The following is a 17,384-nucleotide window of genomic DNA, read 5'->3' on the forward strand; positions in this document are numbered from 1 at the left end:
CCCCTCTGCACAGTGCCTCCGACTCCGGCCAGGCACCGACGAAACTGAGATGCCTTGGCCCGGGGGCGGGGTATAGGAGAGGGACCCAGATGCATCCTGGGAGGTTGAAAACTTTAACTCTGTGGTGCCTGAAGACTGACGTCATCACCTATACCCCAAGGTATCCTGTGGATACCCTATGGACCCTGAAGTAGAAATATTAAAATGCTAATGTAAATGGACTCTGAATAAACTGACCAGCCCCTCAGGGGTATTGGTAGGATATAGAGTGCTATATACCTGACCTAACCGCGAGGCATACAGAGAGACAGACCTAACCTCTGAGACAAACAGCTTTCAACAGTGCACCAAAGGTGGACTGTGAGCGTCTCACACATGAGGTGGTCAGAAGTAGTAAACCCGAGGCGGGAATCTGCAACCGGAAGTTGTGTCTGGGTTGGGGGAGAAGCAGCCGGAGGAGAACCTATCTCCTCTAAGCTGCGATTTTGAAGGCAAGTGTACGCTGGCCTCACAGTAATAGAAGCTCCTAGTGTGCTCTAGTGCTTCTACTACCAGTCCCTAGCGATAGACGATATGGCCCTGGCCGCCTTAGTGAGGACACGCTGAATGAGACCTTCACCCGCAGCTGCCTCCAATGAGTCTCCTACACCGGAGGCCTGGACTCAACTGCGCACGATTCTCCACATGAGGTATCATCTTACCTGCCATCTCCGTGAATCAGATCGCAGTCCGGACCCCAGCAATGCTGCTAGCTAAGCCACTCTGAGGTCCGCCAAAATCCCTAGGGCATATAGTGGTACAGGCATTTCGACATCGGCAGAGGTAAAAGGAGTAGCAGTATATGCATCGTATTCGACGCCTAATACTGCAAACTCATAAGTTCAAAAAACTAAGGTAAATCAAAAAAGAAAAAAGCCTGGAACTGACTAGGCAGTCCTGCTGTTAAAAGGGTGTGTCTGGATACTTGCCGCGCACCAAACAAAAAAACTGAATGCCTGTGGCTGGGGTATATAGGGAGGAGAACCTGTGCATGCTCGGAGCTACAAAGCAGTAAGCTGGTTGGTGCAATGGATCATTCCAATTACATACCCCCAAGGTAGATCCTGTGGACCCTGAAGAAGAAACAATCCTTTATAGCAAGGGTTCTAAACACCAGTCCTCAAGTACCCCCAACAGGTTAGGGTAAGTGGATTTCTTTAATCATGCACAGGTGAGTTAATCTATTTTGCTGGGTCAGTCAGTGGGTGAGAACCACTGCTTTATAGGCTCCTGCACAGTCTATTTGTATTAAATCAGCCCATCGGGGTCTAACCTGCAGCCAGCACAGCTTTCCATGGCGACAGTTCAGTCCAACAGCTCCTAAGCTCAGGACTTTCTGGCTCTGTAGATGTCGAATCTATTAAGTGAAAAATAAAACAGCTTTCCATTAAAGAATTTACAGTTAATAATATACTTTCATTTATATAGCAAAAGTTTGTAAAGCTCTATAATGCATCATCATCATTTGTACTGTTAAGAAAAGGGACAGTGGGAAGATGAGCTCACACAATGTACATCTGGAAAATTTGAAGACACCAAGTACTTTGTCAAAAATTAAGAATGCTAGGGGCAATGTGCTGCCAATGTTGCCCATTACTCTACATAGAGCAGTGTGTCTTAAACTCATTCCTCACGGAGCACCAACAGTGCATGGTTTCCATTTTTCCTATATGGCGCACAGGTGTGGTCATTACAGACTGACACATTTTAAAATATCTAAATGTGGAGCTAATTATTTCACTTGTGATTCTGTGAGGAAAACATGCATTGTTCGTGCTCCCTAAGGAATGAGTTTGGGAAACACTGACAAAGCCAATTTCCTAATGCACCTCTATGGGTGAGAAGAAAAATCGGGGATGTTGGTGGATGCAATGTGCTTCTCTGGAATTACATATCTTCCATAACTGAATCAACCCCTCAATCTGCCATTTCAAATAAAACACCAGAGCCGTAACTAGACTTTTTGGTGCCCTGTGCCAGAAAGAGCATTGGCGCCCCCCTCATTTTTCAAAGGGACATAATGCACCCAAAAAAAGGGAATGGACTCATGTGGAAGGGCCAGGGAAGAGATAGGGGAGGCCAGGAGATGTTGGGGATGAAATAAGAGGAAGCTACAAGTGAGAATGATAATGAATAGAAATTTTACAGGCCCAGACCGCGCCCCCTGACCTGTGGTGCCCTGTGCGATGGCACCAGCCGCACTACCCTAGCTACGGCCCTGTAAAACACTAAAGGTTTCATTTAGAATATGGAGATTGCAAAAGCCTATTCTCATTCAGATAACTAGAATATTGGTTTATATATATATTACCTTCTGTAACTATATATATCACAGGGTTCAGAGGTGATTACATTCATTAGGTATCATTTGCCATTATAGGTAGCAATTTCTTCATATGGAATTCAATTAATATTATGACAGATTTCTATTTAATTGGAATACAATGGAGATTAGAGGTCAGATTGAGAGAGCTGAAAAGATAAATGAGAGCGAGTGAATAAATCATAAGGATTGATACAGAATTTTTTTAAATGGAATTGGACTCCATCTTGATCTTCATACTTGAAGGATAAACCCCAGCCCCAGCTTTTGAGAAATGATAGCCCGCATGAGAAAAAAAATCTATTATCCATGCCAGTAAAATATGGTCACTGTATTGTATGGCAGCCATTAGGATGATCTTTTTGTATTTGTATTGTATTTAATCCATTGTATATTGTATTGTACGTTAAATACATAACTCCTGACTAATATTTATCACTTAAAGCGTTCACTCTCGTGCATGACGACTCTATGGAGTCAAATTAAATAATGATAGTTATGGTAGACTTACCTTTGTTAACTCTTTTTCTTCGAGGTCAATAGGGTCCACAGGAACTACCTTGGGGAATGTGGATGGAGAGATCCAGGCTCCAAACAGTAAAAGCTTTAGCTCCCAGAATACACTGGTCTCCTCCATATATACCTTGTCCCCAGCCACAGGCGTTCCAGTTTGTAAACAAGTCTAAATGGCAGGAGAAGGAAAAGTGGAGAAGGAAGTACAAAATACACTAGAAACACGCTCACAAAGATGAGGGAATCAGTGACAAGAAGGAACAGATCCCAACTGAGGCCAGGTGTGTCAGGGTGGGTGCCCTGTGGACCATATGGACCTCAACGAAAGAGTTAAAGGTAAGTCTATCATAACTTTTATTTCATTCTTCAGGGTCCATAGGGTCCACAGGAACTAGCTTGGGGATGTCCTAAAGCAGTTCCCTTAAGGGTGGGGACTCTCCTGAGGAGAGAGGAGAATCCGCCGCCCAAAGGAAGCATCCTGGGAGGCAAAAGTATCAAATGCATAAACTTTGATGAAAGTGTGGACAGAAGACCAGGTGGCTGCCTTGCACAACTGTTCCACAGAGGCGCCATGTCTAAACGCCCACGAGTCGAATGTTCTGTCACCGTGCTAGGAACAGGGAGATCAGCCTGTGTATAAAAGTAAGAAATAGTATTCCGCAGCCAGCGAGCCAGTCTGTTTGTTAGCTGGCCAGCCCTGCTTGTGAAAAGAATATAAAACACAAAAAGCGTATCGGATTTCCTGATGGATTTGGTACGATCCACGTAGATACGAAGGTCTCACACCACATCCTGGGAGTCTTCACCTGTAGACAGGTCTGAAAACTGAAAAGTTGGACTACAATTTCTTCATTCATATGAAAACGGGATACCACCTTTGGAAGGTACGGAGGACAGCTCTATTCTGATGAAAAATCAAACATGGTGAGCGACATGAAAGCGCTGCCAAATCAGACACTCTGCGAGCAGAGGAGATAGTGAGGAGAAAAAGTGTCTTTGCTGTCAAGCATTTGAGGTCCACTGTGTCCAAGGGCTCAAAGGGAGGAGCCTGCAGCGCCCTGAGAACCAAGGCTAAATCCAACTGTGCCACTAGAGGGATTAACGGAGGTTGAAGGTGGAGAACACCCTGCAAAAAATGTTCTAACATCTGGCAGAGGAGCAATTTTGAGCTGGAACCAAACTGACAAAGCAGAAACCTGAACTTTCATAGTAGCCAGGTGGAGACCGAGGTTTAGTCCAGCCTGGAGAAAAGCAAGAACTCTAGGGAGACCCTGAAAACTTTAGGGTCATATTTTCTGTGGTAACACCATTGAAAAAAAGATTGCCAAATTCTGTAATAGATGCGGGCAGAGGAAGGCTTTCTTGCCCTGAGCATTGTCTGAACCACAGAAGTAGAAATACCCTTGGCCTTTTAGACGGAAGACTCAAGAGCCACGCCGTCAAAGCCAGGCGAGGTAGTTCCGGATGTAGGCAGGGTCCCTGCCCTAACAAATGCCGTCCGAAGTGGAAGTGGATTGTCTATGGATAGACAGATCGGCTCGGTGAACCAACGTCTCCTAGGCCAAGCCGGGGCTATTACTATCGGAATCGGTATGAAATACAGCCGGCCGCACGGCCGGACGTTCGATTCCCGACAGCGCCTAGCCGACCAAAACAGAGTTCCCGGCAGTGGAAGCCCGACAGCGCTAGAAATCCTGATTGTCGATAGGTAAGTACTGACTAACCTAACCCCCTAACCCTCCTTAGGGGTGCCTAAACCTAACCTCCCCCCCAAGTGCCTAACGCTAATCCCCCCCCTAAGTGCCTAACCATAACCCCCACCTTCCCTGCTGCATAAACCTAAGTCCCCCGGGGGGGTGCCTAACCCTACGTCCCCCCCGGAGGTGCCTAACCCTAACCCTCCCTCCCCCTAGCCTAACCCTAACCCTCCCGGGGGGGTGCCTAAGCCTAACGCTCCCCCCCCGCGGCTGTCCGCTCGCGGCGCCAGGCATCCCCTTCGAGTGGGATGCCGGGCGTCGGTCTCCCGGCGTCGGGGAAACGTCAGGCGTCTACATCTAGACGCCCGGCATTTCACCCTCGCCGGGATATGACAGTCGGGATGCCGGCTGCCGGTATTAAGGCAGCCGGCTTCCCGATTGTATACCATTAGTATCACCCTGCCCCCCTCTTGTTCATAAAACAAGAGCAGTTCCCTGTTCTAAAGGTGCATCTGAACTCCTACTGAGTACCAAACAAACAACTGAATGCCTGTGGCTGGGGGCTGGGTATATATGGAGGACCAGTGCATTCTGGGAGCTAAAGCTTTGACTGCTTGGTGCCTGGATCTCTCCAACCACATTCCCCAAGGTAGTTCCTGTGGACCCTATGGACCCTGAAGAAAAAATGGAAGTTATAAATTTCCAACTTATACACACTGAAAAGCAGTGGCCTCCAATAGCCACCACATAGTGGATTTCCCTCTATGATCATCATTTAAGACTAAGGTGTGGCCAAGTGCCATGGCCCATTGAGGTCTTCATTTAGCATGGTGTAGAATTGTGTGCTTGTTGGCATCTCAAGTGAAGTGCAACAGAGACACAAAACAGCAAATTCATTAACTAGAGTATAGAACAAGACTCAAAAGGTGGAGATGTATTATAGTGGCACTTAACATGCCGTTATAGTGCTTCCTGCTTCGCTTCTTTACCTAGGCGAAGCAGAAAGCACTAATGATGAGATGTATTATCATCTCATTGGCTGGAGCGGGGGAGTGATAACTCCCACCTCCGGCGATCCCTGCCTGAGTATACAGCGCTGTATCTCATTCCCGGCAGGCTCCACTGACCATGCGCGGTATGACCGGATGCCTTTCGTCTAGGCCGGCCCTGGTCACGGGTTAGCGCTTTCGTACTCCCACTCACGGTCAGTGACCACCTGTCACTGACTCCGCCCACTGCGCCGTGGGCATTTAACAATGCTGCCACCACCAAACTCTACCACCGGCGTTTGGAACCACTTATTAGGTACACTCAGGCTCCTCCCTCGGCACCTGGAACCGCTTCTGCTCACGTATGCATTTGACTAGCTGCGGCCACACCCCCTGATTGGTGTCGGCTGATTCCTCCTGATCCCTCGCAATGGACCAGGTCTGCACGGTAGCTTGGCAGAGGGCTTGAACTTGGAGACACGGAGCTCTTACCCAGAACAGCCGGAGAAAGGAATAGCGTTTGGCGCAATTCTTTTGGTCGCAGGGTACAAATATAGTCGAAGGAAAGGCAAGATGTTTATTGCTCTCAGTCTTAAAAAAGTCCCTCCCTTCGGATTGAAGGGGAATTTCAGCATACAATTCTTCTCCACACAGGAGTCACAAGGATGTACCAAATACAGGGCTCACAGTCCCTCTTTTTAGCTCATTCTTACACACAATATCACAGGGGGGTAAATCCACCCTGTGTTCCACTCAACCAATCAGGCTGTCTCACATAATTTAATTTAACAACATATTACATTTCAAAGGAGCCACCCAAACCTAAACAAAACTGATTTATCATATAGTAATAACTGTCTCCTAATATGTTGACATAACATTTCACAGGAGATAGTAAATGACATTCATCCTTCCCAATGGGAGCATCAATCAGTTTGGCATTTCCAACCTTAACACATTCAGCTTTTAGAAATGACATCCAAAAGGATCTTCTTAAAAACAAATTGTCTTTTCAAAAGGAAGTTCTGTACATGAAGGGTTTGGCTATATGACACTAGTCACACCTTTATACAGAGAACTTCCAGTCAAGCCTATTCATCAGACCTCCTGCTAAGGGAATGACAATTAGCATCTAGTTTCCGGCAACCACAGAGGCTGGTCATGTCAAACAAAAAGTGCATTTTCTCTACAAAATATACATTTAAACCATATAGTGCCCAGCCTATTAAATATACTCTGCTTCATGCACTGATGCATTGCAGAGCAGCTGCAGTGCATTACAGCAATACATATATATTTGAATACAGTTTATCATAAACCATGTGCAGTGGTGCTTTTAAACTGTGTCCTCACTGGGACCATAACTGTTTCAGCGCTGGTCGCAGTGGCTCCCAGCGTGCAGCCACATTCTACCTACACTCCCCCAGTGCAGTTGGTCCTGGCCGCGACATATAAAACATTAAAAACACACTTATTAACACTCAGCGCGTAGCGCAGAGTATACATTTACAACGGGCGCCTGGCGCCTTTTTGTCCTTTCAAAATGGCGCCGCAGCACAGGTGTTAACCCCTTCAGTGCCGCAGCCGCCATTCCACACGTGAGGCCGGCCTCCGGCCACACACGGGATCTCACAAATATCGCAAGATCCCGTGTGCAGCCCTGGAACTGGCGCCCCCGCAGCAAGGACAGCGCTGTCCCTGCTGTGGGGATAGGGCATTGTCAGGCTCCAGCTGTCGATAGCAACAGCTGCAGCGGGTGGAACGGTCAGGCGAACTGACCGTTCATACTTAGCAGCGCAGATAGGCAGGACTATCTTGCAGATAGCAGTGCCGATAATGACAGGGGCACATAGCGCCCCTGAAATTTACCGCCCAGCCCCCCAATCATACATGGGAGAGAAGTGGTATCAGCGCACATAACGTGCGCTGATGCCACTTCGGCGGTTAAGTTGGGTTTCAACTGAAAACTAAGGAACAACCGAAAAATTAAACCTCTGAATCACTTGATCGGATTACAGTAATATTGCTCTGAAAAATGAAATCTTATTCCTGCACTGTAAATCATAAGGCATCACTGCACCGATTCTATACATAACTAGTAACGCCTGCACTCCCCCTACTTCCTCCCTGCCGATCACATGCAAATACAGAAATCTCTCTCTGTAAAAGCTATGTGCTTGAGGGAAATGCAGTTGCACAGCGAGCAGTATCACTTTTTACATGGTGGAGCAGCGGTTTTGTGCCTCGCAAATGATCTCTACTGTTTGAGGCGATCACAAAAAGAATTCAATCTAAAGTGAACGGAATATGCTGGTTCTATACAGTTAATAAATTATATACTCTGCTGAAATCTATACATTTAAATCATAAATTTATTAACTGGAATAAATATTGATCAGAACTTACAGCAGGACCAAGCATAGGCTGAAACTGGGCTATCACAATATAGTTTACATCTTCGTCCTCAACTGAAACAATAAAAAACACATACTTTAAAATCAAAATAAACTTGTTAACATATATGCAGTAAATAAGATTTATGGGAATAAGAATTTAGCTGGCCAATTAAAATATACAAAAGCAACTTAAACAATACAAAAAAACAAACATCACTATACAACTTTCTTCACGTTTATTAATGAAAGTGAGCACCATTAATTAGAAGGAAGCTTTAATGCTCTCCTGAGTAAAAGGACACTGGGCATAATTCATTACCGACCGCAAGTGCGATTACTCACGCAATTGGCCGATTGTTGCGTAGTGCATTCAGGACTGCGATCGCAGTGACTATGCAGACCAATCGCAGAGTGCCAGGAAGTGACCATTTCGGGGTCATGGTCAGTGAAACGCAGACGTGCCAGTGTGATTGAACGCTGTTATAGGGGTATGCATAAATTAGCCATTGCGATGTCATACGCAGCTTGGGCTTTCACTACATGCGATGAGGTTAGCAATTCCTGAGTAAGGTCAGGTTTGTGCAAGTGTTCGTGAGGCTCCGATTGTACTCCATGTTACCGATGGGTTTACGGATGTGTGTAAGGCAACCCCCAGTAGTCCCCCTTATGCAGTGCCTGTGCCCCTTATGCAGCACCCCCAGCAGTCCCCCTTATGCAGTGCCTGTGCCCCTTATGCAGAAACCCCAGTAGTCCCCCTTATGCAGTGCCTGTGCCCCTTATGCGTGCCCCCAGTAGTCCCCCTTATGCGGTGCCTGCGCCCCCTATGCAGCACCCCCAGTAGTCCCCCTAATGCAGCAGCCCCAGTAGTGCCCCTTATGCGGTGCCTGTGCACCTTAGGCATGCCCCCAGTAGTCCCCCTCATGCAGTGCCACTTATGCAGCACCCCCAGTTACCCCTTATGCAGCATCCCCAGTTCATCTTATGCAGTGCCTTTTCCCCTTATGCAGCACCCCCAGTAGTCCCAGTGCCCCTTACTCCGTGCCCCCTGTTGTCCCCGTTCCCAGTGCCAGTTCCCAGGGAGTGCAACATTTATGGTCAGTGGTTTTTGCACTTTTTGTACTTACCTTATTGCCAAATGACGATCCGCGTGGTCCTCTGTGTGCTGCTTGCATGAGCTCCATCCAGAGATAAACAACAAAATGGAGGTTTGGGAGTGTCAGGGGAGTGGTTGATCGTTTGGTCGTTCATCGTTGAACGATTTGCGAACGATTTTTAAATGATCTTCAAACGATCCAACAACAATATTGTGAAATTGACCAGCATGTTCGGGCGTCAAACGAGACTATTAAATGACCAGCGGAGACGGGAAACCGGTGACCAGTAACATAGCCCATATGAAGCCAGGTGCGTCAGGGCGGGCGCCCTGTGGACCCTATGGACTTCATAGAAACATTAAAGGTAAGTTCTTACCATATCTCTTGCTTTCTACTACAGGGTCCACAGAGCTGACCTTGGGGATGTGCCAAAGCAGTCCATATAAGGGTGGGGATGCTGCTGTGCTCAGAGGAAAATCCGTCGCCCAAAGGAAGCATCCTGAGAGGCAAAGGAAACCAATGCATAGAATTTAGAAAGGTATAGACAGAAGACCACGTGGCCACCTTGCAAGGCAGAACAGCCGAGGCGCCACAGCGAGCCGCCCATGAGGGGCCCACAGACAGAGTAGAATAAGCATCAACAGAAACAGAAAAGTCTTCCTATGTGTAGGCCCCTGAGATAGGCATACGAAGCCATCCAGCCAATATCTGTTTATTGGCCGGCCATCCTTTCCTGTGAAATCCAGAAATCCATAGACCATAAATAACGAGTCAGATTTCCTGAAGGAACTTGAACGGACCACGTAAATCCTGAGAGGCCGGACCATAGTCAATGAGGTTACCCCAGCCGATAGGACTGGAGACTGAAAGTCGTGTAATAAGTTCCTGAATAATATGGAACTCAAAAAACACTAAGAAGAAACACAGGGCAAGTTCAACTCACAACCCTGTCTTGGGGAAATATCTAGTGGAGGGAGCCCCATGAGAACGCTTCCAATTCCGACACTCTCCTGGCAGATGCAAACGCCATAAAAAAGAGAGTCTTAGTCATAAACCACATAAGGGTTATCCAAACCAGTAGTTCACATGAAGGCCCCAGGCGGGCACGAAGAGCCACTGCCAAATCCCAAGGAGCCCCTAGGGGGGATAAAGGGAGGTAGAATCCAGAAAACACCCTTAAAGGATCTGGATACCAGAAAGCGGAGCAATTCCACATCTGAACCATCCTTACAGTGTAGAGAAAGAAAAACTGGTGCGCTAATCACTCAGGTCTTGTCTAATATAGAGACTTGCTGCTGACACCAGAGGGATACCTGCAAACCACCCTCAAAAAGGAACAAAAAAAATATATACAAATAAGGTGTCTGCGCTAATCACTATATAAAAAACATAGGCTGTGAAAATTATAAATATATTATTTTATTGAACATATGAAAAAATGAACTAAAAAAAACCATATATAAAACATTACACATTAAATGAAAAAAGAAAATTGAATGTTACATTAATGATCTAAACACATACTGTTTCCAATATATCACATGAAGAAAGATAGATGTTTTAAACTCTATATAGAGCCTTGATGGCAATCAGCATATGTTGCTAATAGCGACCAGACTGATATCAATCTGTAAAGTAGGTATAGTCACTCTGTTGAAACCTGATATAGGGTATAGGTACTCCCTAAATTACGGAGCCGTGGAGCTAACAAAATCTTGGTATGGTGAATATAATAGCGGGGGGTCTCCAGACCAAAACCCGCAGCCCAGTATTTCACCTGTCCCAGTGGACTCAAAGCTCCAATGACTCCCTAGAAATCAACCTCCTGCAACTCCCAGACAAATAGAAACAAGTAGGTGTGATGTTGGTCCCGGTGACCAGCGCCACCCGGCGGCTAACTGTGGGACTGTGCGTAGCTCCAATGACTCACAAGCAGGGAAGTCGTGCAGGATGGTGAGCCATTCGCGCCTCAGTGACTCCCCCATCCAGCGGAGGCAACAGATAGCGGAAAAGATGGTCCGCACAAACAGGCTCAGCAATGTCCGTCAGTGTGTCTCAGCAACACTAGTGGGTAATAAATATGCAGGTAGTGCAAATCACCAAACAATGATTCCACAGCTGAAATACAGCAATGTAGTTGGTCAAGAGTTGAAAAAGCAGTCCAGAGAACACCTTGACATGTTTCTCCCCTCTTGCATTGGTGTTTTCATTACCAGGTCTGCTTGGTTACTGGTATGGCAACCCTCATTGAGGCCGACAGTCTAGGAAAAAACTGGCCTTTAGGCTTTCCCTGAGGACAAAAAGGACTAAACAGACGTAGTCCGAGGCCTTGTAGTGGAAGTAGATGAAGGCGGAAATGTCGTTTGTGATACTGCCAACGTTGCTCCAATCTTGTCAAGGTCAGGGCCAAACAAGATCTCCCCATTATAGGGTAATCCATTTTAAAGCCTATGTTGGAGTCCACCTCTGCCTTCCAGAAGCGCAGCCATAGGGTATGGTGGGCAGATATAGTCACGCCCGAAACCCTGAAGGTTAGGAGACAGGAATCCAAAGTTGTTACGCCAACATATGAAAACTGCATCATGTGAGTTGCAAGAGAAATCTGATCCCCAGAAGTTTTTGAGGGAAAAACGGTCAACAAATGCATCAGCCCATCTCTCAATAGCATTTAGCCATGGTTGGACAGGCAACAGCCCCTGAAAGCAAGTATATTGATTTTAGGCAAAGCTACCACCTACGTATCCGTAGAATCTGTCAGAGCAGGGATGGGAGGCATAGTAGCGCTCTTAATCAGACGAGTAACATGAGAATCCACCCCAGAAGGTGATCCCTATTACCCGCAATGATCCTCAGGGAATTAGTAACATGAGGCCAAACGCTTTGTGATACCTCCAATCTGGAGATTGCCAGACCCCCGCCATGTGATCCACCTGCTGTCAGAGAGGAGGAACACAGCCAAAAACCCTTTAATGCTTAAACTGAGAGTTTTTAGGTGCAGGCTCAACATCCTCTATAACTAGGATGGACTTGGCCGCCAGCACCCAAGCAGGGATAACAATACTTGTTCTAGGCTCCCCATCCTGTGAAAGGGATGGAAGTCTGAAACATCATCCAGTACTCCCTTAGCTGACGATCTGTGTCAGACAGCAATGCAGACTGGGTAGTAACCACATGGCGTGTTTATGGTAAACCATGCCAGGGAAATCACAGACTTATGCAGTACCTGAGGGAATTTCATGTACTGTGAAAAACCCCTGTCACACAGGGGTAAACTGCAAGAACTGTGAGATACCCTAAGAGGGAAGGGTAGCATGTTGAGGTAATCCTAAGTGGGTCACAACTATGGGGGCCGCCAGGCGATCCGCAATGGAGGCCTGGGTCTTGAGAAAACAAACTGCCCAAGGGGGCGTGGCCTGGAGTAGCTTAGGGTAGGCAGCATTTTACCAGCTCTCCCGCATATATCCTGAATATATCCTTGCCAGTTAACTATTCTGGCTTTATGGACGCTACCAGAGTCAGTTAATACCGTTTGACTCCTTTGGTGCACCGTGCTAGATTCCTGTTCTGGCAATTTACATTCTATCTCCCCGGAGTTGAAGTTGGCCTGTCCATGCTGCATGCGGTCCGGTGCCTCTGTCCCTGCTCTAGGTCTCTGCTGCTGCTCATCCGGCTGATACTTACCTGCTGGTCTCTCCCTGGTTTCCGGCCACGACTTTGGTGCTCCAGGACCTCCGCTGTCGGTTCTCTGCAAGCTCTGCCTCGCGCTGCCTGTTTGAGCTGTGCTGGAAGTAGTCGCCGCCATTTTGGACTTCTCCCTGATCGGCCGTTGCGACTCTGTAGTCTCCTCTGGAACGCTGCTCCTGGAAAGGCTGTTACCCTTCGAGCGGGCTTCTTGTTGTTGGCTGGGATATCATCCTCCTGTTGCCCATCGTGGAATTCTCCTCCTGGCCTCGGCATATGTAAGGGCTTTACTCTGATGCACCTGGCGGTGAAGTTTACGAAGTTCTGGTGTTATCAGCCATTTTGAGCTCTCCTGTTCGGGTACGTCTCTCGCTGTCGAGCTCTGGTGGTGTGCTAGCCTGCGTCACCTTGCCGCTGAGTGTTTACTTCTGCAGCACACATCCTGTTTTTTCCTGCTATACTGGAATTCCTGCTGTGTGACATTTCTTCCTGAATATGGCTCTCTCTGTGCAACAAATCCTTCAGGCTACTCAAAGGCTTCTTACACAGCTTGAAAACATACAGGCAGATACCCTTCCTTCATGTGTTACTCCTGAGAGGTGCTGTGATGTGGATGAGCAAGCTATACAACCAATTTCTGAAGTTGCAGCCATCACAGCTTCTAAGACTGACTTCATCCCAAACGTATTCCTTCCAATGGATGTGATTAAATCGGAGTATAATTGCTATCCTATTTCTGGGTGTTCCGACTTTGCTGTTGTACCCCTGATGGTTTGTCCTTTATCTCCATTACGTGTGCCGAGATACCAGGGTTTACCACTTCAATATGCCTCTTCTGTTCCCCTTCATATGTGCTGAGATGGGACTGTCACTTCAAATTTACCTTTTCACGGGATAGAGATGTGGCCGGACTAATACTACTATTTTGAAGCATGTTATTATGTTTAGTTGCTGGAAATTCTATATATCCTGGTTTTGTATGTTTAATTCAACTTTTCTCCTGGTTCTATTTAAGATCTGTATTGCCACTTCTCCAATGGAATGTACTAAAATTTAAAATGTTGCAGGAGGGCTGGGGCTTGTCTGGCTTAGGTTAGGGCCATTAGTATATTGCCCCTGTCATTTATCCTTTATTTCAATTCGAGGGTGGGGGGGTGAGGGTTTAGGTATATTAGTGTAGTTAGCGGTGGGTTGGGGGTTAAGGGATCCAAGTATGCCTGGGTTGGGGTTAGGTTATACAGGGTGGGGGGTTATGAGGTGGTTTGTTTTGGGTTATGGGGTGGTTTCTTTTTTTTTTATTTTCTGAGTGGTTGTGTTATTTGGGCAGATGTGGCAGTTCGACATTGTGTAGTCATGTAATTGATAAGTGCAGAACCCTCGGGATAAAAAGTAGATAATTTTTTGTTTGTTATTTTTTTTTTATTCTGTGTACTTCTATCCGGTATATGGGCCCGAATGGCGCCTTCGGGCTCCTATTAACTTCTGTTTATATGATGTTGACTATACGCTATATCCTGCTTTTTTTTCTTTTGTATATACAGTCAGGTCCATAAATATTGGGACATTGACAGAATTTTCAGATTTTGGCCTCTATTCACCACCACAATGGTTTTGAAATGAAACAAACAAGATGTGCTTTAACTGCAGACTTTCAGATTTAATTTGAGGGTAATTACATCCAAATCAGATGAATGGTGTAGGAATTACAACAGTTTCAATATGTGCCTCCCACTTTTTAAGGGGCCAAAAGTAATGGGACTATCAACTCAAAAGCTATTTCAGGGACAGGTGTGGGCTATTCCCTCATTATTTCATTATCAATTAAGCAGGTAAAAGGTCTGGAGTTGATTCTAGGTGTGACATTTGCATTTCGAATCAGTTGCTGTCAACTCTCAATATGAGATCCAAAGAGCTGTCACTATCAGTGAAGCAAGCCATCATTAGGCTGAAAAATCAAAACAAACCCATCAGAGAGATAGCAAAAACATTAGGTGTGGCCAAATCAACTGTTTGGAACATTCTTAAAAAGAAAGAACGCACCGGAGAGCTCAGCAACACCAAAAGACCCGGAAGACCACGGAAAACAACTGTGGTGGATGACAAAAGAATTATTTCCCTGGTGAAGGAAAACCCCTTCACAACAGTTGGCCAAATCAAGAACACTCTCTAGGAGGTAGATGTATATGTGTCAGTCAACAATCAAGAGAAGACTTCACAAGAGTGAATATAGAGGGTTCACCACAAGATACAAACCATTGGTGAGCCACAAAAACAGGAAGACCAGATTAGAGTTTGCCAAACAACATCTAAAAAAGCCATTACAGTTCTGGAACAATATCCTATTGACAGATGAGACAAAGATCAACTTGCACCAGAGTGATGGGAAGAGAAGAGAAGGAAAGGAACTGCTCATGATTCAAAACATACCACCTCATCAGTGAAGCATGGTGGTGGTAGTGTCATGGCATGGGCATGTATGGCTGCCAATGGAACTGGTTCCCTTGTATTTATTGATGATGTGACTGCTGACAAAAGCAGCAGAATGAATTCTGAAGTGTTTCGGGCAATATTATATGCTCATATACAGTCAAATGCTTCAGAACTCATTGGACAGCGCTTCACAGTGCAGGTGGACAATGACCCAAAGCATACTGCAAAAGCAACCAAAGAGTTTTTTTAAGGCTAAAAAGTGGAATGTTATGCAATGGCCAAGTCAATCCCCTGACCTGAATCCGATTGAGCATGCATTTCACTTGATGAAGACAAAACTGAAGGGAAAATGCCCCAAGAACAAGCAGGAACTGAAGACATTTGCAGTAGAGGCCTGGCAGAGCATCACCAGGGATGAAACCCAGCGTCTGGTGATGTCTATGCGTTCCAGACTACAGGCTGTAATTGCCTGCAAAGGATTTGCAACAAAGTATTAAAAAGTGAAAGTTAGATTTAGGATTGTTTAGTTTGTCCCATTACTTTTGGCCCCTTAAAAAGTGGGAGGCACATATAGAAACCGTTGTAATTCCTACACCGTTCACCTGATTTGGATGTAATTACCCTCAAATTAAATCTGAAAGTCTGCAGTTAACTCACATCTTGTTTGTTTCATTTCAAAGCCATTGTGGTGGTGAATAGAGGACAAAATATGAAAATTCTGTCAATGTCCCAATATTTAAGGACCTGACTGTATAATAGCATATTATACATAAATTATTGACATGTCATTATATATTGAATGCCATTTTTTTTTCTTATGTCTGCCACATTATATTTGGTGTATTGTGGTTTTTTTTTTTTAGTATAATATATGTTCTTTTAAAAACAATAAAAAATACTGAATTAAAAAAAAAAATGCCCAAGGGGGTCCTGTAAGGGGCCCGGCACATGATGGCGCCTTAGACATAACCCTTCCCGAGTCAAATCGTCCGTACTCATACCTGCAGTACATGACTTGCTGGATAGCAAATATGGGTGCAGTATCTAGTTTCTGGTCAGACATATCTGACCAACAATCATTGTGGAAATATCAAGCAGTGCTATACTAGTCCTAACTGGAGCTAAGATTAGCTGCAGGGACCCATTATCAACGCATGCGACACATAGTTCCATCTAAATATGGCAACGTGCAGCACGCAACTGTATGTGACCGACCTCACAAATATTGACAAGTATATATATGTGAGGTCTCAGAAACACCCCCAGGTACACCTGTATTAGGGCAGATTGTAAAGAAAAGGGATAGATATACACTGACAGGTGAGAGAAAAAGTACTGACAGTCAGGACTAGCATAAGTCACAAACAATGCAGAAATATATATACATAAACATTACATATAATATACTGCTAATGTCGCTACATTCAACTGCCCAGATTCAGTGTCTGGGAAGGCTATAGCGCTGTGTACACTGACCTAAATGGTGAGGTACGCAGGGGGACTGGACTCACTGTCATCCTAGGAGATCTGTTGCACCGTAGAGGAAAATGGCCGCCTGGAGACCTCATCGGAAGCGTGGCCCATGGAGGAAGCAGCTCAGGGACGCCGGACCATGCGCTGGAAAGGGAAGGCTGCCTCCCCTGGCTAGCAATTAACCCTCGGGATGCCGGCTCCCGCTGCCGCTATAATCCCTGGTGGACTAGTGGACCCGCGGGGCATGCCTCTATGGAGGGGGAGCCCGCCGCCACTGCTAGAGCCTCCGGTCTGTCCCCAGAGACTGGAGGCATAAGGCTGCATGCACATGCGGGTCACTGCAAGCGGTGACCATGCAACTTACCTGTCCCCGACGATCCGGCAGCAGCCCAGGGATTCCTCCAGAGTCCAGCTAGTACAAACTCTGGGGTCCCGCTGCGATCCCCAGAACTGTACTGGCGTCCCAGCGCCGGCGGGGTGTAGGAGTGGCAGCTTGGACGTATAATGGACAGTCTGATGCTGCCGCTCTGAAGAGTAGTGAAAAAGAAAAAAATAAATTAAAACTCTTAAAATAAAATTTAAGCTTAGGGGCTGCTAAGCAGCCCCCCTGCGCCAAGGGTGACCCGACTCTGGCCGGGCACCAACTAAAACTGAGGTGCCTCTGGCTTGGGGGCGGGGGGTTATAGGGAGAGTGGAACCAGTGCATCCTGGGAGCTGAAAGCTTTATCTGCGTGGTGTCCGGATTTGGT

The 17,384-nt window shown here is 46.2% G+C and overlaps 1 protein-coding gene across 1 annotated transcript in view; it reads right to left on the reverse strand.

Moving 5' to 3' along the window:
• Positions 1-17,384, reverse strand: part of LOC148442992 (piRNA biogenesis protein EXD1-like) — a 178,884-nt gene that overhangs the window by 73,368 nt on the left and 88,132 nt on the right. Inside the window, exons 6-7 of the mRNA XM_088463426.1 lie at positions 7,968-8,029; positions 1,313-1,396 (exon numbers count right to left, since the gene is read on the reverse strand). Coding sequence (XP_088319552.1) covers positions 1,313-1,396; positions 7,968-8,029 — 146 coding nt within the window. The remainder of the gene's footprint in view (positions 1-1,312; positions 1,397-7,967; positions 8,030-17,384) is intronic.

Source organism: Taudactylus pleione, unplaced genomic scaffold (genome assembly GCF_031769625.1).
Source record: "Taudactylus pleione unplaced genomic scaffold, aTauple2 ptg001370l, whole genome shotgun sequence".
Lineage (NCBI taxonomy): Eukaryota > Metazoa > Chordata > Amphibia > Anura > Myobatrachidae > Taudactylus > Taudactylus pleione.